Source organism: Balaenoptera musculus, chromosome 10 (genome assembly GCF_009873245.2).
Source record: "Balaenoptera musculus isolate JJ_BM4_2016_0621 chromosome 10, mBalMus1.pri.v3, whole genome shotgun sequence".
Lineage (NCBI taxonomy): Eukaryota > Metazoa > Chordata > Mammalia > Artiodactyla > Balaenopteridae > Balaenoptera > Balaenoptera musculus.
In genome coordinates, this window is record NC_045794.1 from 73,660,374 (window position 1) to 73,686,526 (window position 26,153).

The window sequence follows — 26,153 nt, forward strand, 5'->3', positions numbered from 1 at the left end:
TGCTCATGGGTCGGGCTGTATCCTACCCTGTTGGTTGTTTGGCCTGAGGCATTCCAGCAGTGGATCCTGCAGGTTGTTGGGTGGGGCCAGGTCTCAGTGCCAAAATGGCGACCTCCAGGAGAGCTCACAGTCATGAATATTCCCCGGGGCCTCCACCACCGTCGTCCTTGTCCCCACAGTGAGCCACAGTCAACCCCTGCCTCCCCAGGAGACCCTCCAAGACCCGCAGGTAGGTCTGGCCCAGGCTGCTGTGGAGTCACTGCTTTGCCCTGCATCCCAGTGCACATGAAACCTAGTGTGGACCCTCCAGGAGTGGACTCTCTGTTTCCCCCAATCCTGTGGAGCTCCTGCACTCAAGCCCCACTGGCCTTCAAAGCCAAATGCTCTGGGGACTCCTTCTCCTGATGCCATACCCTCAGACTGGGGAGCCTGACATGGGGCTCAGGATTCTCACTCCTGTGGGAAAACCTCTGTGATATAATTATTTTCCAGTTTGTGGGTTACCCACTCGCTGGTTATTGGATTTGATTATATTGTGAAAGTGCCCCTCCTACCATCTTGTTGTGATTTCTTGTCTTTTAATATAGAATATCTTTTTTGGTTGGGTCCATTCTTTTTTATTGTTGGTTGTTCAGAAGTTAGTTGTGATATTGGTGTTTTCATGAGAGGAGGTGAGCTCAAGTCCTTCTACTCCACCATTATGTCTCGAACATGTTTTGTTTTGCTGTTAAAATAAGGAAACCAACTCCTGTTGAGCCCCGAGCTCACTGTTTTTTTGCTGCCTCTGGAGTGGCAGGTAAATCCCTCTTGAATTCTGGATCCTTGTGCCATGGCTTCTTTTCCCCCCTGAGCTTTCAGAATTATTCGAAGCTTTTCCTGGGAGTAAACTTTCTGAATCTTGTATAGGCAGCATCCTTCCCAGTCTCTTCTGGGAATGCCTCTTGCGTCATATTGATTTGAGTAGATATTAAGAGATCTCGTTAATGGCTGGATGATGAATCCTTTACATTAGAGAAACTTCTAAATTGGTAAATTTTTAGAGAGTTCTCATTACTAACAGCTGCTTCATTGGTAACTATAAAAAAACAAATTAGAAGGTAGAAAAAATATTTAGTGTTTAACCTGAGAACTCCCTTAATTTAAAACAAACAAACAAACAGAAAAACGGTTTGGGAAGCCTTATTTGTGGTCTCCACTTCCCCTCAATGAGTCTCACAGATGCTAATAAAAACAGTAGGATCATTAATAGGTTGATTAACAGAGAAAAAGAAAAAACTGAAGGAAAGTCTAGAGACTTCCTCCCAATGAGGTGGAAATTTTAAAAGTACTTGTCCCAAATGGATAAAGAAGTCTTTAGGTGGTTATTAAGAATTGGGATAAATTAAATGGACATCAGTGGTATTAAAACAAAGATTTGGTACAACAGTACCTAAGGCTGGATGACCCAAAGAGACCCCCTTTTTGATTCCCAACATTAAAGCACTCCAAACGAGTTTGCTCTATTTCTCCCAGCTTATACATATACTTAAAAATGTTGGAAGAAAATTACTCTGAGATACTTGACAAATAATTACTTGCGCAACAGTTAGGCCTAGTTAAAATCAAGTTAAAAGATTGATAAAAGGGCCTGAGTCCCTTGGCTCAACCCCTCACTGGGGACCCCAGAGCCTTTTATACGAAAATTGATAAATGGTCAGGAATAAAAAGAAAGGAAAGCTTCTAGGACTCCTTGTAACAGCAAGGCTTTTTTATTGTGTCCTAATTGAAACTAAAAGCTAAACGTGTAAGAGTTGATAGAATTGAGATGAAAGTTTATAAAAATTGGTATATTTAAATATGCATTATTGAAGATGGTTACATCTCTTTTGCCTAATTGTATTGTGGGATAAACAGTATGTCTCACTGGGGAATGCTTCCCCTGCTTGGTATTATAAGTCAGGGCATATGAATCTGTCTCTCAGGAAACATTAATTAAACATACTAAGGAAACCAATGGGGTTACCTGAGACTGTACACTACAAAGTAAAAACTGCAAGGTAATATTCAGGGGCTAATAAAAGAAAAAAAAAAAAACAACAGAAACTTTACTCTGGGTCTAGCCTGTGCACTCAGAAAGAGGGACTTAGTTGAATGCTTTGTGCAAGCTTTTGAAGGCTTGATAAACGAAACTAAAATTCTAAAACATAGAACTCTTAAATTTCAGTTTAGTTGGAAATCTTCTCACTTGTATGAAAAAAGCAAATGAAAGAAGCTGTAGTTGGGCAAATCAATCTTTTAATATCATTTAGGAGGCAGACCAGTTCTTTGGAGAATTAAAAGCAGCTATCTTTGTCTTGCAAATCTCTACAAATCAGAAATTTAGATATAACCCACAATGACCTGAGACTGAGCCTAATCAGTTCAATCAGAAAGAACCTGAAACCAAGGAGAGAAAAAGTGGCCTTTTAAAACTCGAACAACTGGAAAGGCTCCCTCACCTAGAATCTAAATTATAGCCTCCTTAAGTGTTTATCAAGGACAAATAAAAATCTTATGTCTTTTCCACAAAGAGTAAAGCCCTAGTCATCTGAGCAAATAAATTTAGCTTATTTCAACTATTATTTATAAACTAAGTTTATATTATGTTTATATTGTTTATAAACTTACTTTATATTGTAAGTTTATATCTATGTAAGTTTATATTGTAACACCTGATTCATAACTAAGTGTTAAAGTGAAGCTATGAGATTTCTAATTATGTCTTTTTATGTCTGTGTATATTATACATATAACATATCTCTACCTACAGAAAATATGACCAAAATTAAATTTATAAAAGAGCTTTGTTTGACTTGAAAGTAAGCACTTACAAATAAAATATTTCTAAATATAATAGAAACTGGTCAGAATGAATTTGAGGTTCACATGATCTAAGAAATATCCAATATTAAGTTAATATCTGGTATTAAAGCTAGCTTAGGCTTGTTGGTTTATCAATATAGACATGTCTTACTTTTATTGTACCTAGGTTAACTGAAGGTCAGTAAGGTCATGTTATTTCTGTTGGAGAATTTGTCAGCAAGAAGAAAAAATTAACTTGGTATATTTTCATAACTTGTAAAACAAAAGTAAATGAGGAGTTTTCAGGTGAACTCTTCAGGAATTATATTTTGGGTATGTCTGTCTAAAATAGTTTCTCCAGATTTCTGGTAACCTGAGTTTTGCTAAGTTAAATGATGGGAAACCATTGAATATCAAAGTCATTTCAAATAAGATAAAATACTGCAACATTAAATGCTAAGCAGGTCTAAAATTACCTACCTTTGTATCCTTATGAGAAGGAAAGAGGAAGGAAATTATGCTATGAGAAGATGTATGTTTCTGGAGGTTATGGATTATTCCAGTCAGGAAATGCTGGTATGACAGAGAGTTCACAATTACTTGCTGCTTGTCAGTTTTTGCTAGAGATTAAGGTTTTTAAGGGTTAAAATTGTAATATGTAGTTAAAGCTACTAAAAATGAGGGAAGCATTTCAGTATGCAAGGAAAATAGGATGTGTGTCTTCAGCAAAAGAAGGTATGAGGAATGGAAATATATTTTGTTAAGTGAAAAGAGTGATTTTTGTTCTAGAGCTGGTTCTTGATGGAAAAATACAGGACAAACTCATACGGATTCAGAAAGTCGTGAAAGGTTTATGGAAAGGGAGCCCTGAAAAGTAGTTTTGTGCATGGTTAGGCTGAGATTAAATTTAATTAGGTAAATGGATTTTGTTAAAAGTGGGCTGGTGCAGGACTGGATTTGGTTCCTCTCTTTGTTAAGAGAACAAATTTTTCTTGGAATACTGCTTTTGATTGTGTTCCTTTACCTTCAAGTGATTTGTATTTGCTTTTGAAATATTTTGTCACTTATGTTAAATAAGTATTGTTTCACAGTGACCTATGATCCTATTTGACCAAGTGTCTTGAAACCTTTTTGATATTTTTGACAGACTTCTCAAATATCAAATTCTAATTGAAGTTCTTTTGACCTCCAGCTAACTCTGGAATGCCTCAGAGGAACCCTGAGGCACCTTAGAGAAATGTTAAACTAATTAAGCTTATTCGGTATGTTAAATTACTTGAAGCATTGTTAAATGATTGGAGACAAACTTTAGGTTATATTGTATGGGTAAATGTCATTAATATAGATATTCCAAAATTTATATGAAATTCCTAAAAATCTGATATGTCCTGGTATGTTATCAGTCATAATTCTATTTATCTCAAAATGTTGTATGTCACAAAAGTATCCCAAATTTCTTGTCAGTTGCATTGTAATCAGATCTTTAACAATGCCATTTTAAGTCTATCATTTAAAAACAATCATTGTTTTACTCTGATTTTATAAAATGAGAATCTTCAAGAAGATTCATAAAAAGGATTTTTTAACAAATTAAGTTTCTGATAACTTTTATATCATACAACTGAACTGGGTAGGAAATTTTAAAACTCTAATGAAAAAACCTGATGACTTCATCCAGATCAACAGGAGGAATTAGTTACATGGGACTGAATGAACTGATACATAAGACAATTTTATGACTCTTTTCTGAAATATACTGCCTTTTACTCTTTTCCAGAAAATCTTTCCTCTTATGCTGTGACCTGCAACAAGTTGATAAAGTATACTTTTGTAAATGATTATGAAACATTTAGCTTTTTCTCTCTACCTGATTCTTCCAGAATTTGGCTTCTCCAGGTGGCTCCCCTGTGGACTTGATGGCCTATTGCAACCAGATTATAACTAGTTATACTAATCATTGTTTTAATTTGCTCTCTCTTGTTGTTTTCAAATTATTTATACCTTGTGTCTCTCTCTGCTGTACTATGATCTTATTAATGCTACTAGCTATAGTACTTATTCTGTCTATTTTATAGGATTGTTATCTCTTGCACTACCCAATGTGTAACCAGGCCTCTGACAAAATTAATGATGGCTAAAAGTCTTGAGGTAGTTGATCATATATAACTCTACATAGAATAATTGTAATAGTGCAACTCTAGATATGGGAAGAAGCAACAAAGGAAAACATTACCTGGATCATAATAGTCTAGTAAGACAGCTGATCCAGAGAATTTTAGAAGATCAATAGCCCTAATCCAAAAAATGAGCGGATTGAATAGCCTATCACACAGTCTTCGCCTGATCTAGGAATGAGCCTTCCTAGCACTGTGGGACAAAATTGGTCATTAAATGCCTCCCAAACGTTGGTTGAATTTATGACCAAGAGGAAAGTTGTGGACATAGAATGTTACCAGCATTTCAGTAAACAAAGGATGCTGCAGCCACTGAGGCCACCCCCAGCTGTGCACCCTGAGGGGAATTCAGGATGGAGAAAAACAGGATGCTGGCCCTAGATAGTTAAGGTGCATATCAAAGGAATAATTTCAATAGGCCCAGACTCTTGCATCTTCTCATACGTGGAAAAGTGCTAAAATTCATTAACTTGAGATGTCTGGTTTTTCTCTAACGGTAATCTTTTGATGTTCTGACTACCTGTTTTTGTTCGTTTGTTTGTATTGTTTTGTTTGCAAAACTCCTTTATATCCTGGCTCCTGTTTTAACCTCTTTGGAAATAATCCCTCAGAGCTATCTGAGAAGCTGTATCTTAGGCTTAAGTCCTTAGTAAGCCCACTGAGTAAAACATAATTCTCAACTTCTAGGTTGAGCATGTTTTTTGGACACCTATCTGTTGAGCTCCTCCTCTGCACGAGGTACTGTGGTAGATGGGAGTATAAAGATGACAGTGCTTGGTTTTTGAGAAGGTCAGGTCGCAGTGGAAGAGGCAGTACTGTGACTGTGTTGCAGCCTGTGTTGTACCAGAGCTACATGCCAGAGGGGGTGAACGGAGGGTTACTCTTCCATATAGGCTGCTTAGGAAGAGCACCTCTGAAAAGGCGGCATGTGAGCAGGGCTGGAATGTTACGAGGGGTACCTGGGGACAGAGCTCCAGGCAGAGGAAACGGCAAGTACAAATGCCCTCAAGTACAGATGCCCTTAGGTAGGAACCATTTTGCTTCTACAAAGGGAAGCAGAGAGGCCACTGTTGCCAGAGGGCAGTGAGTAAGGGTGACCCCCAAGGGGGAGGGGAGGTCTAAGGTGAAGGGCTTAGGAGCACATCACTACTGGCAAGTCTTGGGCTTTTACTCTAAGATGGGAAGTCCTGGAGGGTTTGGAGCTGAAGAGCCACATGTTTGAACTCCGGCTTCTCTTTTTTTTTTTTTTTTTTAACACCTTTATTAGAGTATAATTGCTTTACAATGGTGTGTTAGTTTCTGCTTTATAACAAAGCGAATCAGCTATATGTATACATATGTCCCCATATCTCCTCCCTCTTGCGTCTCCCTCCCACCCTCCCTATCCCACCCCTCTAGGTGGTCACAAAGCGCCGAGCTGATCTCCCTGTGCTATGCAGCTGCTTCCCACTGGCTATCTGTTTTACATTTGGTAGTGTATATATGTCCATGCCACTCTCTCACTTCGTCCCAGCTTACCCTTCCCCCTCCCCATGTCCTCAAGTCCATTCTCTCTACATCTGTGTCTTTATTCCTGTCCTGCCCCTGGGTTCTTCAGAACCATTTTTTTTTTCTTTAGATTCCATATATATGTGTTAGCATATGGTATTTGTTTTTCTCTTTCTGACTTACTTCACTCTGTATGACAGACTCTAGGTCCATCCACCTCACTACAAATAACTCAATTTCGTTTCTTTTCATGGCTGAGTAATATTCCATTGTATATATGTGCCACATCTTCTTTATCCATTCATCTGTCGATGGACACTTAGGTTGCTTCCATTTCCTGGCTATTGTAAAATAGAGCTGCAGTGAACATTGTGGTACGTGACTCTTTTTGAATTACGGTTTTCTCAGTGTATATGCCCAGTAGTGGGATTGCTGGGTCGTATGGTATGAACTCAGGCTTTTCAAGAACCACTGTGGCCTGCTGTGCAAGGGTGACACTGGGAGATAGTTAAGAGGCACTGCAGTCATCCAGGTAAGAGATGATGGTGGCCTGGGTTTTGGTGGCTGATGGAGGTGTGAGAAATTATCAGGTGTTTCATATGTTCTCATGAGATTTGCTGAAGGAATGGGAGTGGAGTGTGAGACCAAGGATTCAAGGATAACTGTGAGGTCTTCAGCCTGAGCGCCTTGAAGGAGAGTTGCCATTTATGGAGATGGGAAGACGAGGGGAGGAGCTGGCTGTGGGTGGGGGCGAGGCGCAGCAGAGTTTGGCTTTGGACATCTTCAGAGACTGCCTGCCATGTCGTCCAAGTGGAGATGTTGATCATGCAGTGAACATGCAGCTAGGACAGATGAGAGGCTGGCATCTGAAGAAAAGAAGCCTCAAAAGCATAAAAGAGGTGTGGGGGGATTATAAAATAACCCTCCTGAAAAAGTGTCAAGGCTTTTAAACTTACGTCATCACTGTTTTTATATCACTTATAAAGTTCTATGACTGTAAAAGTGTGTGGCAATACCATGTTGCAGGAAGTGGCTATAGCTGGTCAGTGGTTTCTGAAGTGTGGGCCTGAGGCTAACAGCATTAAATCTCCTGTGAGCTTGTTAGAGATGCAGATTATTGGGCCTCACCAGACCAGACCTAGTGAATCATAAACCCAGGGCAAAGGGCCGGAACTGTTTTGACAACTTCTCCGGGAGATTGTTATGAAGGTTAAAGTTGAGTGAGCTAGATAAGAAGTTTGGTATTTCTAGATTTTAATCATTTAAAAAGAAACAACTTTTTTTAAAGGTAAAATGTCTTTATTGTTTGAAGCATTAAAAAAGTAGACAAAAATTAGTATGACATTTCATTTCTTAGTCTTCTCAATGAGGTTATAAAAATACAGTGCCACTTAGTCTTATAAACTCTTGAAACTGTCTAGACGTTCACACTTAGTATTATCTGAAGTCATTAAAACACACGAGATGATAAAACAAAATCACCTCATAAATACAATCAAAATTGCTTTGAGAAATTTCTAAATATAGACTCCTAGATAAATAGGACTTTTTTCTTTTCCAAAACATAGACAGTATTTCCCCCATGTTATGCCTACAGGCATCATAAATGTGGACTGCCTTCTCCTACCTTCTGTTCTAGATATAGATTAACAGAAATGCAAACTAAATTCAGTTTTTTTCAATTTAATCTCTTATTTTGTTTAAGATAAAATTCTTAATTTAAAACCAAGATCTTTTAGAATGCCTGGCTCATTTTCATTTTGTTTCAAATCACAATTCATTAAAAAAAAAAAATAGGAAGACGATGCAAATGTTCTTTTAAAGTACTTATATTCAGCTACAAAATCACCTTAAACATTTCTGAAGAATGTGAACATGCATGTGTGTATATTTTTAAATATTTTTGCTGTTGCATCGTTCTGGGTTTTGAGGATTCTGCACTAACTTAATCTTCGTAAACTGAGATCACAGGTTTGGATACAACCCAAATCATTCAGTGCATTCATCTACGGAAGCAGATTCGTGCACTTTACATATTTCTAACTCTTCATTTTCCTTCAGGTTGGTCAAAGAATAAACAATGTATACCATAAATTAAATCGAAACCCACTGCCATATGTCCTGTATGTGCTGTTGCTAATTAAAATAAGTGTATTCTTGCTGTGGAAATTCTGCAGTTTGGGAGTTGTATGAGATCATCTTTTCAAGGCATAGGTAAAGAATAAATTTTTTTTTAACGGAAAGAAATACAAATCAGATCATTAATTCATTCTCTGCATACAAAATGCTATTTTAGAGGTAAGTGAATTATTTCACCCCAAGGGTACTGTTTACACGAAAAAAGTACACCAATTGTTTAAGGAATTGCCTGAACATGGTCAATTTGAAATAACAATGAAATACTGAGATTTGATTACTTTACTGGCAGGATTTGGACAATTAATGAAAACTGACATTTAAAATAATATGGGGGAAAATACAGAGCCACTTGAATGCTTATCACTTTATTACTGCAATCATAAATGGTAATGATTTGAATTAGTCCTCGACATTGATTTGTGTGTTTACATTAGTCCTTAATTATGCCTTTTCTGCCTTTTGTTTTGTTGCTCACCCTTTTAAGAAATGCCATGATAATTAGCACATGGTTGTGTTGCATAAAGCATCTTGTACTACCTTCCTGAGTACGTGTACATGTGTTCATTTCTCATGCCTCTGCTCATATTTTTCTATTTAACTTTTCTGTTGGATAGCATTGAAAAGCCTTTGCTGATTTTCAAGGCAGTCTTTCAGTTTATCCTCTGTCAAAGTCAGTCGCTGCTCCAAGATTGAAACAGTCTGCAAAAAAGGAGGGCAAAATAATCAATGCCCGGTGACCTGGTGGTGAGGATGATGATGATAATCTCAGCATTGATCTTTTTCAGAACTGGAATGCCACCCTTTTGCCAGGAGGTTGGCTCAGAAATGAGCCCCAGAACTTGCCCCGCTTCTGTGCCCTAACACAAGGCAAAGCACTGTCAAGCAGTTTGAGGAAAAGAAAAAAAAGGAACCATTTGAGGAAAACGGAGTAAATGATCAAGCCTCTGTAGGTAATTCTGAAGTCTGATCTTCTAAAGCATCGATGCCAGGGAAGAGGCCACATGAGGCATGTTACGTAGTGTCACAGGTGACATGGAATGTGGGAGGTGGGGATGGAATGCCACATAACCCCACCGCTACTTAAATGGCATCACTGGTCATTCTGTCACAATCAATCCATGACGGACCATACCTATATTACCCTAGACAGCTGGATACCTAGCTTACTTTGAAAATATAATGACTGCTACCCCTTTCTGCACCCAGAAGATGACAGCAACTCATAGGGTTGTTAGGAAGACTGACTAAATGAAATACGGCATGTAAAATGCTTAAGCTAGTGCCTGGCACACAGGACTTCATGAATCTTAGCTATTCTAACTCCTTCAGCTCATAAGTGAGTATATAACTACACACACACGCGTGACTACTTTTAAATCTAATTGTGATAGACGACTTCATCTTCAGTCTTTTATCTTTAAAAAAAACTATACGATAAAATAGATTCAGGAAGTTGCACAAAAAACATGTGGCACTTAATGAACTCTCATGAGAAAAGCACCGTTATGACCAACACCCAGGTCAAGAACTAGAACTCTGCCAGCCACCCAGAGTGCCTTGCGTGCGCCTTCCCCCATAACAGCCCCTATCCTGACCATTATAATAATCACTTTTCTGCATGTCTTTATGGTTTTATCTTTCAAGTGTACATCCCTAGACACTATATCTTACCCATTTTCAAGATTTGATGTCATTTAAAGTCTTTTAATCTACAGATCCCCACTCTCTCCATTTATTTTCTTTATAATTTGTCTTTTGACAGGTTCAGGCCATTTGACCTGCAGAGCCTCTACCAGTCTGGATTTCAGGGACTGCGTACTCTGGGTACAGTTTAATCTGTTCTTCTACCCTCTGTATTTTATGTAAATTGGAAGCTGGATTCAAAGGCTTGGTAAGACTCAGGTTAGATCCCTCGGTAAGACTATTCTTTCTTTTGAGGGCACAATAATAACATTTGCTTCTTTTTCTGTGTTGTTAGAGATTGCCAGTGATATTCTAATTCCATCACTTAAAAAATTTATTAGTTGGGATAATTTATACAAGACACTTCTCTCATATATTATTTGGTTACCTGGTAGTACAGTTCATATAGGAAAAGCAACATAAATGCTTGGTTACTTTAGTTGACAAGTTTCAAAATAATGAATTGATTCCCTACCAGCCTCTGAAGGTAATCAGTTTAAAACAAAAACATTATCTATCTAATAGTTTTTGCTCTCATATTCCATACTATAGATCATGATTCATTGAAATTAATGGCAATGCTGATAATACTTTCTACTATTTCTTGAGTGCCTACTATGTGCCAAGCATTTTGCCTGATACTTTACATATATTATCACAATGTAAGATGCAAAAGCTTTTGATATGTGTATTATCAACACCTTTAACACTGGTTAACTCCACTTACCTACCAACCATCTTAAAAGTTATAATGAGAAAGTGATACTACAATCTGTACTGAATTATAAGCACTGCCACTGGGTTAGGAGATGTTCAGTCATCTGTAATTAAAGTGAATCTGAATGTGTTTATTTTACTTGTTATTTGCCCACAGATTCACACTGTTCCCATTTTGCAAGTGTGCTGTGCCTGCTTTTAACTTTTCATATTTGAAGGAAAGTCCTTCAAAATTAAAAGTAAAAAATTACAGACTTTCAGTAAAGTTTAAAGTGATCCATTTAACCTTGAATCAGGAAAAAAGAAGGCAAACTGAGTCACGAAGCTGACAGAGTAGAAGATGGAAAGACCCTAAAGAGTACCTGCCACCCAATGTGACAGTGCAGGTGAGGAAGCCAGGGCCCTGGGAAACAGGCCAACCAAAACTAAAGCTGGCATGAAGCTGAGAGAACAACTGCCTTTTAAAGGAAAGGAAAGTCTGATAAACACGAAGTCACCTCTAGCACAATACTGCAAAGCAAAATTGATGATTTTCCTATGATTTTCATTGAACAGATCTTATGACTCCAAGGTCTCACAAGGCTCGTTCCCACAATGTCATGACCCACATCCACATCCCTTAACTCCAAGGCCCTGAGATGTTATCTAAAGGGTAAAAATTTTAATTACTGGCTCTTAACCCAAAATGGAACCTTAAAAGTCCGATGCCAGGGCGTTGAATTCTCTGGAGACGAGAACTGGACATCTGGATGATTCTTAACTGCCCTGACGATTATAATGTACAGCCAGGGTTGAGAATAAGAATTAGATGATTTCTATGCATGAGCAATTTCAACTTGAAATATTTATTCTGCAAAAGTAATTGACGTCTTCTCTAGTTCACATTATAGCCTCTTTCTGTATAATTTAGGACGGTGTCTGCTCTAACAAATATTAATATCCTCATTCTGTTTATCAAAGAGGAACAATAAGAATTCTTCAAAGGAAACACTGAGCAGAGCTGGAAGGGCAACCTCTGATGTATCCATCTTAATACACCACTTCCATTAAATGACATCTGTATTTCCTGACCAAGAGTTGGAAGACCTTTGATATATTAAGATCCATGGTATCCCTTCTTGCAGAAGTATATTGACATCAAAGGACTGGGTAATATTCTAAAAGGGGAATGTGGAAACCTCACCTCCAGAAGAACAGAGCATCAACATAAGGAGCTTTGGAATGAGGGAAGTTATACAGTGGACAGAGAGAACTTCTTCAGAGTGAAAAACTAAAGCACTGCCAATATTTCATTCTAACCGAAATGATTAATCCCAATACATCTTTCTTATTGCCCGAAATATTTCTTTGATAATGTCCAAATCTGAATACATGGCATCAAAAATTCTTAGGGCAAAACAAATATTACTGTCCAAAATCAAATAATACATTTGTAGCATGAAGTACATGGTCTCCCCCATTCGCTTGTGGTCCTCAGATGCCAGATGATTGATAGAGTACAGTGTGTGTGTGCACACATGCATACGTGTATATGTGTGCATGGGCTCTGACTTTGCCTCTATAAGGTTTAGAGCAGCTCAGCACAGCAGGCGCTGCTATATTAACTACCACCTTTGAGCTTGCCTTGCTAAGAAAGAACATTTTCTCCCTGCTCTGCTAGTTCTGCAATCTTCTGTAACTAGGATTTTGTACGTCTTACCCCCAAGTGAAAAGCGCGCCAACCCACCTGTGTCAAAACATTGAGCTGTTCCATAATATGCTCTAACGCATCGGTCACAGCGAGCGGTATGTTTCGTTGACTCTCAGAAGGGAGGTAGCTCATTTCTTCTGTTTTCTTTTTCAAGGTTGTAGGTGAACATTCTGATGACATTAAAGAAGGGTTCAAGAAATAGCCGCAGATCTCTTCACCCTTGTCTGGTAGAGTTCGAACAGTGGTTTCTGTTGTCTTTGACACCATAGAAAAGATAGGAAGAGTTATATTTTCCAAACTTTAAAATGATATAAAAGTTTTCAACATTCCTCTTTTAAAAGCCCAGCTTTCATTTAATTGTTCATCTTCAACTACAGCAGATTATGGAAATTACAATTATAAGGAAAAAAAGGCTACAAAAGGATGGACGAAATTCACAATTTTCCTTGATTTTTTTTTTCAATAAAATATACTTTGTATGTATCTGTCTGAAAGATCAGGTGTTCTACCATTAAAAAGGTGGTTACATGCTAATTCTTGATTTTTAAAAAGTCACATCCATTAAGATGACTATTATTTGATTTCTTTGGGGAGGAGACAAGATGGCAGAGTAGAAGGACTTGAGCTTACCTCCCCTCATGAAAACACCAAAATCACACAGCTAACTAACTGCTGAACAACAATCGAAAAAAAAAAGAGAACCTACCAAAAAGATACTCTACATCCAAAGACAAAGAAGAAGCCACACAAGACAGTAGGAGGGGCGCATTCACAGTATAATCAAATCCCATAACCACCAGGTGGGTGACCCACAAACTGGAAAATAATTATATCACAGAGGTTTTCCCACAGGAGGGAGAGTTCTGAGCCCCATGTCAGGCCCCCCCCCCAGCCAGGGGGGACTGGCATCAGGAGGAAGAGGAGCCCCCAGAGCATTTGGCTTTGATGGCCAGTGGGGCTTGAGTGCAGGAGCTCCACAGGACTGGGGGAAACAGAGACTCCACTCCTGGAGGGCCCACACAAGGTTTCATGCGCACTGAGATTCAGGGCAAAGCAGTGACTCCACAGGAGCCTGGGCCAGACCTACCTGTGGGTCTTGGAGGGTCTCCTGGGGAGGCGGGGGTTGACTGTGGCTCACTGTGGGGACAAGGACGATGGTGGTGGAGGCCCCAGGGAATATTCATCAGCGTGAGCTCTCCTGGAGGTCGCCATTTTGGCACTGAGACCTGGCCCCACCCAACAACCTGCAGGCTCCACTGCTGGGACGCCTCAAGCCAAACAACCAACAGGGTGGGAACAACCACCGCCCATCAGCAGACAGGCTGCCTAAAGTCATCCTGAGCCCACAGCCACCTCTAAACACACCCCTTGACATGGCCTTGCCCACCAGAGGGAAAAGACCCAGCTCCACCCATCAGTGGGCAGGCACCAGTCCCTCCCACCAGGAAGCCTGCACAAACCCCTGGACCAACCTCACCCACCAGGGTGCAGGCACCAGAAGCTAGAGGAACTACAAACCTGCAGCCTCAGAAACGGAGACTGCAAACACAGGAAGTTAGACAAAACGAAACGGCAGGGAAATATGTTCCAGACAAAGGAACAAGGTAAAACCCCAGAGGAACAACTAAGTGAAGTGGAGATAGACAATCTGCCTGAAAAAGAATTAAGAGTAATGATAGTAAAGATGATCCAAGATCTCAGAAAAAGAATGGAGGCACAGACCGAGAAGATACAAGAAATGTTTGTTTGAAAAAGAACTAGAAGATTTAAAAATCAAATGAACAGAGGTGAACAATATAATAACTGAAATGAAAAATACTCTAGAAGGAATCAATTAGCAGAATAAATGAGGCAGAAGAACAAGTGAGCTGGAAGACAGATTGGTGGAGATCACTGTCATGGAACATATTAAAGAAAAAATGAATAGAAATAAGGACACTCTCAGAGACCTCTGGAACAACATTAAACACACCAACATTCACATTATAGGGGTCCCAGAAGGAGAAGAGAGAGAGAAAGGGCCTGAGAAAATATTTGAAGAGATAATAGCCAAAAACTTACCTAACATGGGAAAGGAAACAGTCACCCAAGTCCAGGAAGCACAGAGAGTCCCATACAGGATAAACCCAAGGAGGAACACAACAAGACACACACTAATCCAATTGACAAAAATTAAACGCAAGGAGAAAATACTAAAAGCAACAAGGGAAAAGCAACATGTAATATCAAGGGAATCCCCATAAGGTTATCAGCTGATTTTTCAGCAGAAACTCTGCAGGCCAGAAGGGAGTGTCATAATATATTTAAAGTGATGAAAGGGAAAAACCTACAACCAAGAATACTCTACCCAGCAAGGCTCTCATTCAGATTCGAGGGAGAAATCAAAAGCTTTACAGACAAGCAAAAGCTAAGAGAATTCAGCACCACCAAACCAGCTTTATGACAGATGCTAAAGGAACTTCTCTAGGCAGAAAAGAAAAGGCCGCAACTAGAAATGAGAAAATTACGATTGGGAAAGCTCACTGATAAAGGCAATCGTAAAGGTAAGAAGTCATCCACATATAAATATGATATCAAAACCAGCAATCATGAGGAGAGTACAAATGCAGAATATATTGGTAATGCATTTGAAATTAAGAGACCAGCAACTTGAAACAATCTCGTGTGTGTGTGTGTGTGTGTATATGGCTATATCAAAACCTCACGGTAACTGCAAACTGAAAATCTACAATAGATAAAGACACACACAAAAGAAAAAGCAATCCCAACACAACACTAAAGTTAGTCATCAAATCACAAGAGAAGAGAACAAAAGAGGAAGGGAAGAAAAAAGACCTAGAAAAACAAATCGAAAACAATTAACAAAATGGCAATAAGAACATACATATAGATAATTACCTTAAACATAAACGAATTTAATGCTCAAACCAAAAGACATAGACTGGCTGAATAGATACAAAAACAAGACCCATATATATTGCTGTCTACAAGAGACCCATTTCAGATCTAGGGACACATACAGACTGAAAGTGAGGGAATGGAAAAAGGTATTCCATGCAAATGGAAATCAAAAGAAAGCTGGAATAACAATACTCATATCAGAAGAAATAGACTTTAAAATAAAGACTGTTACAAGAGACAAGGGCACTACATGATGATCAAGGGATCAATCTGAGAAGAAGGTATAACAATTGAAATATATATGCACCCAACATAGGAGCATCTCAATATATAAGGCAAACACTAACAGCCATAAAAAGAGAAACTGACAGTAACACAATAATGGGGGGGGCGGGTCTTTAACACCCCACTTACATCAATGGACAGATCATCCAGACAGAAAATCAGTAAGGAAACACAGGCCTTAAATGACACATTAGACCAGATAGACTTAATTGATATTTATAGTGCATTCCATTCAAAAGCAGTAGAATAGACATTCTTCTCAAGTGCACATGGAACATTCTCCAGGATAGAGTACATGCTGGGCCACAAAGCAAACCTTGGTATATTTAAGAAAATGGAAGTCATATCAACGATCTTTTTTGACCACAACGCTATGAGATTAGAAATCAACTACAAGGAAAAAAACTGTAAAAAACACAAACACGTGGAGGCTAAACAATATGCTACTAAACAACCAATGGATCACTGAGGAAATCAATAAATACCTAGAGACAAATGAAAACGAAAGCACGATGTTCTGAAACCTATGGGATGCAGCAAAAGCAGTTCTAAGAGAGAAATTTACAGTGATACAATCTTACCTCAGGAAACAAGAAAAATCTCAAATAAACCTAACCTTACACCTAAAGCAACTAGAGAAAGAGCAACAGACAAAACCCAAAGTTAGTACAAGGAAAGAAATCATAAAGATCAGAGGAGACATAAAAAATAGAGACATAGAAAAGATCAATGAAACTAAAATCTGGTTCTTTGAAAAGATAAATAAAATTGACAAACCTTTAGCCAGACTCAAAGAAAAAAAAGGAGAGAGCTCAAATCAATAAAATTCGAAATGAAAAAGAAGTTAAAACAGACACCACAGAAATACAAAGGATCATAAGAGACTACTACAAGCAACTCTATGCCAATAAAATGGGCAACCTAGAAGAAATGGAAAAATTATTATGTATAATATTCCAAGACTGAACCAGAAAGAAATAGAAAATATAAACAGACCAATCACAAGTACTGAAATTGAAACTGATTAAAAATCTTCCAACAAACAAAAGTCCAGAACCAGATGGCTTCACAGGTGAATTCTATCAAACATTTAGAGAAGAGTTAACACCTGTCTTTCTGAAACTATTCTGAAAAATTGAACAGTATAGAGGTTCCTTAAAAAACTAAAAACAGAACTGCCATATGATCCAGCAATCCCACTCCTGGGCATATATCTGGAGAAAACCATAATTCGAAAAGATACATGCACCCCATTGTTCATTGCAGCACTATTTACAATAGCCAGGACACGGAAGCAACCTAAATGTTCACTGATAGATGAATGGATAAAGAAGATGTGGTACATATATACAATGAGATATTACTCAGATGTAAAAAAGAATGAAATAATGCTATTTGCAGCAACATGGATGTACCTAAAGATTATCATACTAAGTGAAGTAAGTCAGACAGAGAAAGATAAATATATGATATCACTTATACGTGGAATCTAAAAGGATGATACAAATGAGCTTATTTACAAAAGAGAAACAGACTCACAGACTTTGAAGACAAACTTATGGTTACCAAAGGGGAAAGGTCGGGGGGAGGGATAAATTAGGAGTTTTGGATTAACATCTACACACTACTATATATAAAATAGATAATCAACAAGGACCAACTTATAGCATAGGGAATTCTACTCAATATTCTGTAAAAACGTATATGGGAAAAGAATCTGAAAAAGAATGGATATATATATATGTACAGCTGAATCACTTTGCTGTACACCTGAAACTAAACATTGTAAATCAATTATACCCCAATATAAAATAAAAAATATTACTTTTAAAAGTGAAAATAATAAGCATTGGTGGAGAAATTGGAACCCTCCTGCATTGCTGTGGGAGTATAAAATGGTCAGCTGATGTGGAAAACAGTTTGGCTATTCCTCAAAGGTTGCAACACAGAATTAGCATACAATCTAGCAATTCCACTCCTGAGTATATATCCACAAGAACTGAAAGCAAGGACTTGAACAGATACTTGTACACCAATATTCATAGTGGCATTATTCACAATAGTCAAAAGATAAAAACAACCCAGTACCAATCAACAGGTAAATGTATAAACAAAATGTGGTACACACATACAATTGAATATTATTTAACCATAAAAATAAATAGAATTCTACTACATGCTACAACATGGATGAACCTTGAAAACATACTAAGTGAAAACAAGACACAAAATACCATATGATTCCACTAATATGAGGTACCTGGAATAGGCAAATTCAGAGAGAGTATAGGTTACCATGAGCTGGAGGGGAGAAGAAACATGCAGTTTATGTACCCATTGCTTAATGAGGACAGAGTTTCTGTTTGAAATGATGACAAAGATCTCAAAATAGTGATGGGTACACAACATTGTGAATACTTAATGCCAGGGAAGCGTACACTTAAAAATGGTTAAAATGGTCAATTTTATGATATGTGTATTTTACCACAATAAAACAAATAAGCCCTCCAAACATATAGCAATAAAAATCTAAAAATAAAATTAAGAAAACAACTCAGTCTACATGAGCATCAAAAAGAATAAAATGGGGCTTCCCTGGTGGCGCAGTGGTTGAGAATCTGCCTGCCAATGCAGGGGCACGGGTTTGAGCCCTGGTCTGGGAAGATCCCACATGCCGCGGAGCGACTAAGCCCGTGAGCCACAATTGCTGACCCTGCGCGTCTGGAGCCTGTGCTCCGCAACGGGAGAGGCCACGATAGTGAGAGGCCCACGCACCGCGATGAAGAGTGGCCCCCACTTGCCGCAACTAGAGAAAGCCCTCACACAGAAATGACGAAGACCCAACACAGACATAAATAAATAAATTAATTAAAAAAAAAAAATAAAATGTTTAGGAATAAATTTAACAAAAACAGTGCAAGGCTTATATACCAAACACTACAAATAAACCATCAATGAAAGAAAGTAAAGACCTAAATAAATGAAAAGACATTCCATACCCCATGTTCATGGAACAGAAGACTTAATATTGTTAAGATGGCAATATTCCCCAAATTGATATATACAGGTTCAATACAATCCCCATCAAAATCCCAGCTGCCTGTTTAAAAGAAATTGACATGCTGGTCTTAAAAGGCATATAGAAATGCAAGGAACCCAGAATAGCCAAAATAATATTGAAGGACACAGTTCAAGACTCACATTTCCCAGTTTCAAAATTCACTACAAAACTACAGTAATCAAGACAGCATGGGACTGGCATAAGGACAGACATATAGATCAATGGAATAGATAGACCTTTCCATATATGGTCAATTGATTTTTGACAAGGTTCCCAAGATAATTTAATGGAAAATAATAGTCTTTTTCAAGAAACTGTGCTGGGAAAACTGTGTATTTAAATTCAAAAGAATGGATTTGGGCCCCTACCTCACACCATATACAGGATTAACTCAAAATGGATCATAAAGTTAACTATAGGAGCTAAAACAATACAAATCTTAGAAGACAACATAGGAGTAAATTTTCCTCACCTTGGATTAGACTGAAGCTTCTTAGATACAATACCAAACTACAAATGACAAAATAAATAACAAATTGGACTTTATCAAAACATAAAACTTTTGTGCTTCAAAAGACAACAAGAGGGACTTCCCAGTGGTCCAGTGGCTAAGACTCCATGCTCCCAATGCAGGGGGCCCGGGTTCGATCCCTGGTCAGGCGGCTATATACCATGTGCCGTAACTAAGAGTTTGCATGCCACAACGAAGATCCTGCACGCAGCAAAGAAGATCTCGCATGTCTCAACTAAGACCCGGCGCAGCCAAATAGATAAGTAAATATTTTTTAAAAGTAGGTAACAAGAAAGTGGGAACAAATCACGCAGAATTGGGGAAAATATTTGCAAATCATGTATTTGGTAAGAGACTTGTATGAGAACATATAAAGAACTCTTAACAACTCAACAATAAAAAGGCAACCCAATTAAAAATGGTCAAAGGATTTGAACAGACATTTCTCTAAAGAAGATACACAAATGGCCAATAAGCACATAAAAAGACGCTCAATATCATTAGTTATCAGGGAAATGCAAATCAAAACCACAATGAGATACCAATTCATACCCATTAGGATGACTAAAATAAAAAAGAATATAACAAGTGTTGGTTAAGATGTAGAGAAACTCGAATCCTCATACATTGCTGGTGGGATTGTAAAATGATGCAGTCACTTTGGAAAACAGTTTGGAAAAATTCCTCAAAACATTAAACATTGAACTACTATGACCCAGTGATTCCACTCCTTGGTATATACCCAGGAGAAATGACATCCTTTACATATATCCACATAAAACTTGTACATGAATACACAGCAGCATTATTTAGAATAGCCAATAAAATGGAAACAACCTATATGCATCAGAATGTTGTGATAATTAATGGAAAAACAAAATGTGGTATTATCCTTACAATGGATATTAGTTACCCACAAAAAAAGAATGAAGTACTGATACATGCTACAACACGATGAACCTTGGAAACAGTAGGCTGAGTTAAAGAAGCCATATACAAAGGCCACATATTATGTGATTCCATATGTATGAAATAGTCAGAATAGACAAATACAGGAAGACAGACTGAGATTAGTGGTTGCCAGGGGCTGGGAGGAGGGAAGAATGGGCAGAGGTTGATAATGGGTATGTAGGTGATGAAAATACTCTAAAATTATTTTTGGAGTGATTAAATATTCTAAAATTAGACAGCGGTGATGGTTGCACAGCTTTGTGAATATTCTAAAAATCGTTAAATTGTACACTTTAAAATGGCGAGTTTTCTAGTATGTGAATTATCTCATTAAAGCTATTTTAAAAACAAAGAATCCAAATAGATGCATCACAGAAATCACAGAATTTTTTAAAATTTTAATCAATTTTCCATTCCTGGTTATCACTGGCATATGAGAGTTCCAGACAGAAGGTACCTCAAACATGGCAAGTGTACTTCTAATGATGACGATGGTGGTGACAACCAGCATGTACAGAGCTTACTGTGTACTTGGCATTGTTTCAAGTGCTTTACGCATGTTAACTGGTTTGATCTTCACAATAACCCTATCAGGTATGTTCTGTTCTACTACTATTCTCATTTTTCAAACTAGGAAGCAGAGATACAGAGAGACTAAATAACTTGCCCAAGCTCACACAGGTAGGAAAGGTGTATGAAACATAACCAGTCATAAATCTAAGAGATGCCAAAGCACTCTGGGTATTGTGACCTTGGGATCAAATCCACTGTTCTCCATGATCTTCCCAACCATTTTTAGGAAGATGAAAACTTTCAAATTTCCCTCTGTCATAATCTTACTAATTCATCATTTGTTGAAAATAATAAAAACAAACTCAAAATCCACCACCCCCAGTTCAAGCTTATTTTAAAATATGCATAAAACACATCTTAGTACTCCTACCCAGCTGAGTGGATCTGCTCAGGTTCTTTTCGTTTGTTCACTTAACAAACACTTCTGGAGCCTCGCTCTGTGTGAGGCGCAGTTCTCAATGGTGAGAACCCAGCAGTGGGTGGCAGTACCCAAGATTCTGCTCTCCTGAAGCTTATGTTCTGGTACCTTCAGTCATTTGGTACTTTATCTTTTCTACTTTTGTTTTGTTGCATACCAGCCTATGTTTATCTCCAAAACCATCCTGGTCTCTGAGCAGTTATGCTCTGTACCCCCAGTTTTCCACCTTTGTGATATACCTGACAATATTAGGGTCTGAACCTAAAATACCTGAATGAAAATGACTTTTTTGGGCAGAAAGCACTCATTAAAATCCACACCCCCCCAAATAATCCTATTACTAACGCTTTGAATTACTTAACTCTGTGTGACGAAGAAAATCTGAAACTGTCCTTGAAATGTTCAGAAGCAAAACTCCGAGCAATCATAGATCATAGAACAAGGTCACATAAAGGATTTTTAATGCCACTCATTAGCTGGGCCCAGGAGCACCTATGACCTACTTATTCATGTCTTGAGCTAAGGGAACTTAGAAAACAACCTACAGCACTTATCTACCTGGGTCCCCAGCTATTGGCTGGTGGCAAACACTGAATGAAATGAAAGCAGTGTAAAAATGGTATGGAATATGTGAAGAGTTCACCAAGAAGTCCTGTCTCACAGTCACAGTCTGCATTCCTGATCCTAGGCAGCCGCCTCATTGACTGGGGACATTGTATGGACGGCCGTGCACAGCCATCCTCACCCTAAAATAAATAATTCCTGCTCAAAAGACAGACTTTTTTTTTTTTTTTTGTAACATTGCTTCTGCTGTGCCTTCTCTGCCCTCCTAGCATGACTGAATCTTTTTTGATCTCCAAATTTCAGCTTAATTGTCATATCTTCAGAAAAGTAGTCCCTGACCACCCTAATGAAGGTGGTCTGTCTACTGGCTACCATGGCATCCTGATGTCTTCTTCCATAACTGATGAGAGTTGTCTTTTCCTTCTCTATTGTCTGTCTCCCTCACTAGACTGTGCTATGCCTACTCTTCTGACCACTGTACCCACTGGATTTAGCAGAAACGTAAATATTTTTGAATATGTTAACCACTCACATGCAGAGTTTATCACCGTTCTCACAGATGGAAACCAAACTCTCTATGACCAGGACAGTCTTTTTTACACGGATCACAACATACCTAAGTATGTACACACATGGTCGCAAATATAACTAATCTTATTGTAGTAGCAGCTCCAGCCCTTCATGGGAAAAGGCCTCTAATCTAATTAACACATTGGTCATCGAACCCTGGGGGATTGCAGTCAGGGTGGTTAGTGAAGAAAGAGCAATAGGAAATGGGCAAAGAAAGATTTAAGGCCATAGACAGTCTAGGCAGGAAAAGATCCCCATAACCTTAACAATAGTTTTCTTGTTTGGGACCAAAAAAAAAAAAAAATACTATCATATGACACATAAAGATGAATAGAACAGGGAAAAGGGTATGGGCAGAGAGAGAAAAAAAGTACGAGATCTCCATCCCACATTAGCCAACTGACAGATCTGTTCTCTGGTCTCTCAAAGCTATTTGGACCTAGATATTAGCAGATTCTTTCCCACCGACCAAGCCTGCCTTTGCTTCCTGTTTGTACAGGAAAAGAGCAAGATGCACAGCTTGGGGAAGTTCCAACGCTCTCATTCATAAAATTAAAAAAAAAAAAATGAAAAGGGAAAAAAATATGTTTAAGATTCTGGGTTATTAAAAGTCTAGCAAATGAGGCTGCAGTACCTGCTTGCTCCCAATATATTGAGGTCCTCTCCTACTTCAGAGTTGCTAATATTCATTTTTTGCGTGAATGCTTACTGAACACTGACATTATACTAAGCATTTACCAATGTTAAATGTGAGTACAATGTGATACCGGCAATCAAGGAGGAGTCTCTATTATGGGGAGAGAATTAAGACAGAGCAAGGCCGGGATCCCCTGCAGTGCCTGGCACATACCAGCAGTGAATAAACAAGAAACACAAGCAAATGACTGTAAGAAAAGAACAAATGCTTTGGAAGTCCATAAAAGGAAGAAATCACACATGTTCCCTTACCTCTTACTTTTTTGCAGACACTTGAAGTACAGCAGGGTAACAATAACATTCATTGATTGATTCAGCAAACAAAGGCCTCCTATACGTAGGCATTAAAGCTACAGCAAAGAACAAATCAGATATGGTACCTTCCTTCACGGAGCTTACAGTTCTCCAGGGAGCCAATTCCTTCAAATGGATGGCAGGGCAATTACCACGCTTAAGTTCTCCTTGGATAAACTCATGGTTGCCATCTCAAAGATGGGAAAGACAGCCTCACCAAGTGCACAGAATGAAGGTGTGTGGCTAAGAAATCCTTATCTCTACAGGTTAAAAGGCTCCACTTTCCCTCTGAACATATACAGTAGAGTAAAAAATACAGAGTTGACTGATGCAAACTACTTTGATAGTCCCGAGAGCTATATATAAAACCTGTCACATTCTGGGGACAAACGACTCTTAACAGGTTGTTTAAATGCCATGATTAATTTTAATGCATAAAGTTTCATTTGTCACATTAGAGAATGAATTCTTTTAAAGCATCAACAGAAAGTGAAAATTGTGGCATTTGCAAGTAAATTTTTATTGGGAAATTAACCATTCAACAATGTAATCAAGGTCTACACATTTAAACTACTACTATTTATATCATTAACAATGAAACATTCAAGATACTGTGGTGCCCAATTACATATGGAAGTTCATGCATTATATTTATTCTCTTTCTTCCTCTCCTCTCCTCTCCCCCTTCTACTACCCTTCCTACTTACCCCCACTCACTGTCTGGGCTGGCAAGTCAGAACTAATCACTGGCACCACTTCACTCTCAAGGAGGCAAAAGACCTGTACTCTGAAAACTATAAGATGCTGATGAAAGAAATCAAAGATGACACAAACAGATGGAAAGATATACCGTGTTCTTGGACTGGAAGAATCAATATTGTGAAAATGTACTACCCGAGGTAATCTATAGAGTCAGTGCCATCCCTATCAAATTACCAATGGCATTATTCACAGAACTAGAACAAATAATTTTTAAATTTGTGTGGAACACAAAAGACCCAGAATAGACAAAACAATCTTGAGAAAGAAAAACAGAGCTGGAGGAATCATGCTCCCTGACTTCAGTCTATACACAAAGCTACAGTCATCAAAACACTGTGGTACTGGCACAAAAACAGAAATATAAATCAATGGAACAGGATAGAAAGCCCAGAAATAAACCCACGCACTTATGGTCAATTAACCTACAACAAAGGAGGCAAGAATATACAATGAAGAAAAGACAGTCTCTTCAATAAGTGGTGCTGAGAAAACTAGACAGCTACATGTAAAGGAGTGAAATTAGAACATTCTCTAACACCATACACTCTCATAAGTCTTTGTTCATGCCTAGTAGAGCATTCATCACTTCTCATTATATTTGTGCTTTCATGTCTATATTCCCTACCAGGTCATGGGGGTTACTCTCTTGAGGGTAGGAGCCATAACTTGGTCATCTTTCTTCCTCGGGTGCCTAGCACAGTGCATGAGACACATACAGGGCTCAACATTTGTTGAACTGAATTCAACTGACCATCCTGCATCTGCTGAGCCATCCTCAAAATGTAAATATTAATAATTTGACAGTGTTTGGAGAGAAGTATTGATATAAACCCAAAGTCAAGCCAGTACGATTCTCTACTAAAAATTACTATCTTAAATGCCTCCTCAAAGGCACAATGAGGGAGCAATGGAAGCCTTTATCACTTAACTGCAAATCACTTCTTGATTTTTATCCCCCAAAAGTATATTTGATGGTTTCTGGTGAAATAGCATAAGGATCTTCTGACAAGTGTGAACATGCAAAAGGAGGTACTTCACTTGTAAAGATAAGCAGTGACCTGAACTGCAGATATATATTTAATAAATTGGTTAAAATAAGTCAGTTTGGGCTTATACTTAACATTTCTAGTTTTGATTTAATTCTGTAAGTAGAGAACAAAACAGACCAAAGTCAGAAAAGTCTATCCAAAAGTGGTCTTGATCCCTCTAGCTAAAGTGAGTTTCCCATCACTGAAGGTTCTAAAATAGACTAGGGATGATCACTTGTCAGGGATATTGTGAGAAGTATACAAACATCAGATCAGGAAATTCAGACTGAATGCCCTTTAAAAGTCTGTTCCATTCCTGACATTCTGAGATTTTTTAAATCACTACACACACACACACACACACACACACACACTCACTTATAAAATGCCTGCCTGAAATAGACTAGGATAACAAAAAATACCTTTTGCCTGGACAAAAATAAAAGCACATACTGCTTTTCAAAGAAAGAATGGATCATTTATCTTCAACAATAACATTTAGAATAGGGATTAGAAACTCCAATAATCTTTATATGGGATATAAAACAATGAAGACATACCATTTATTCAAACAAAATTGTTTTTATTTAGCACCTACGTGCCAGGAAAATTCTAGGTGCCAGAGATATAGGAGTATATTAGTTTCCTACCACTGCTGTAACAAATTACCACAAGTTTAGTGGCTTAAACCAACACAAATTTACTTACTATCTTGAAGTTCTGAAGGTCCAAATAGATCTTATGGGGCTAAAATCAAGGTGTCAGCAGAGCTGTGTTCCTTCTGGAGGCTCTAGGGGAGAATCTGTCCTTGCCTTTTCCAGCTCCTTG

The 26,153-nt window shown here is 38.2% G+C and overlaps 1 protein-coding gene across 3 annotated transcripts in view; it reads right to left on the reverse strand.

The window, feature by feature from the left end:
* Window positions 1–7,785: 7,785 nt before the first annotated feature.
* POC1B (POC1 centriolar protein B) overlaps window positions 7,786–26,153 on the reverse strand; it is a 107,215-nt gene continuing 88,847 nt past the window's right edge. For 2 of the 3 annotated variants that reach the window (XM_036866292.1, XM_036866293.1), the window contains 2 exons: window positions 12,748–12,966; window positions 7,786–9,320 (listed from right to left, as the gene is read on the reverse strand). In XM_036866292.1, the coding sequence (XP_036722187.1) occupies window positions 9,216–9,320; window positions 12,748–12,966 (324 nt within the window). In that variant the 3' untranslated portion in view covers window positions 7,786–9,215. The remainder of the gene's footprint in view (window positions 9,321–12,747; window positions 12,967–26,153) is intronic. The other variant, XM_036866291.1, reaches the window with a different exon arrangement.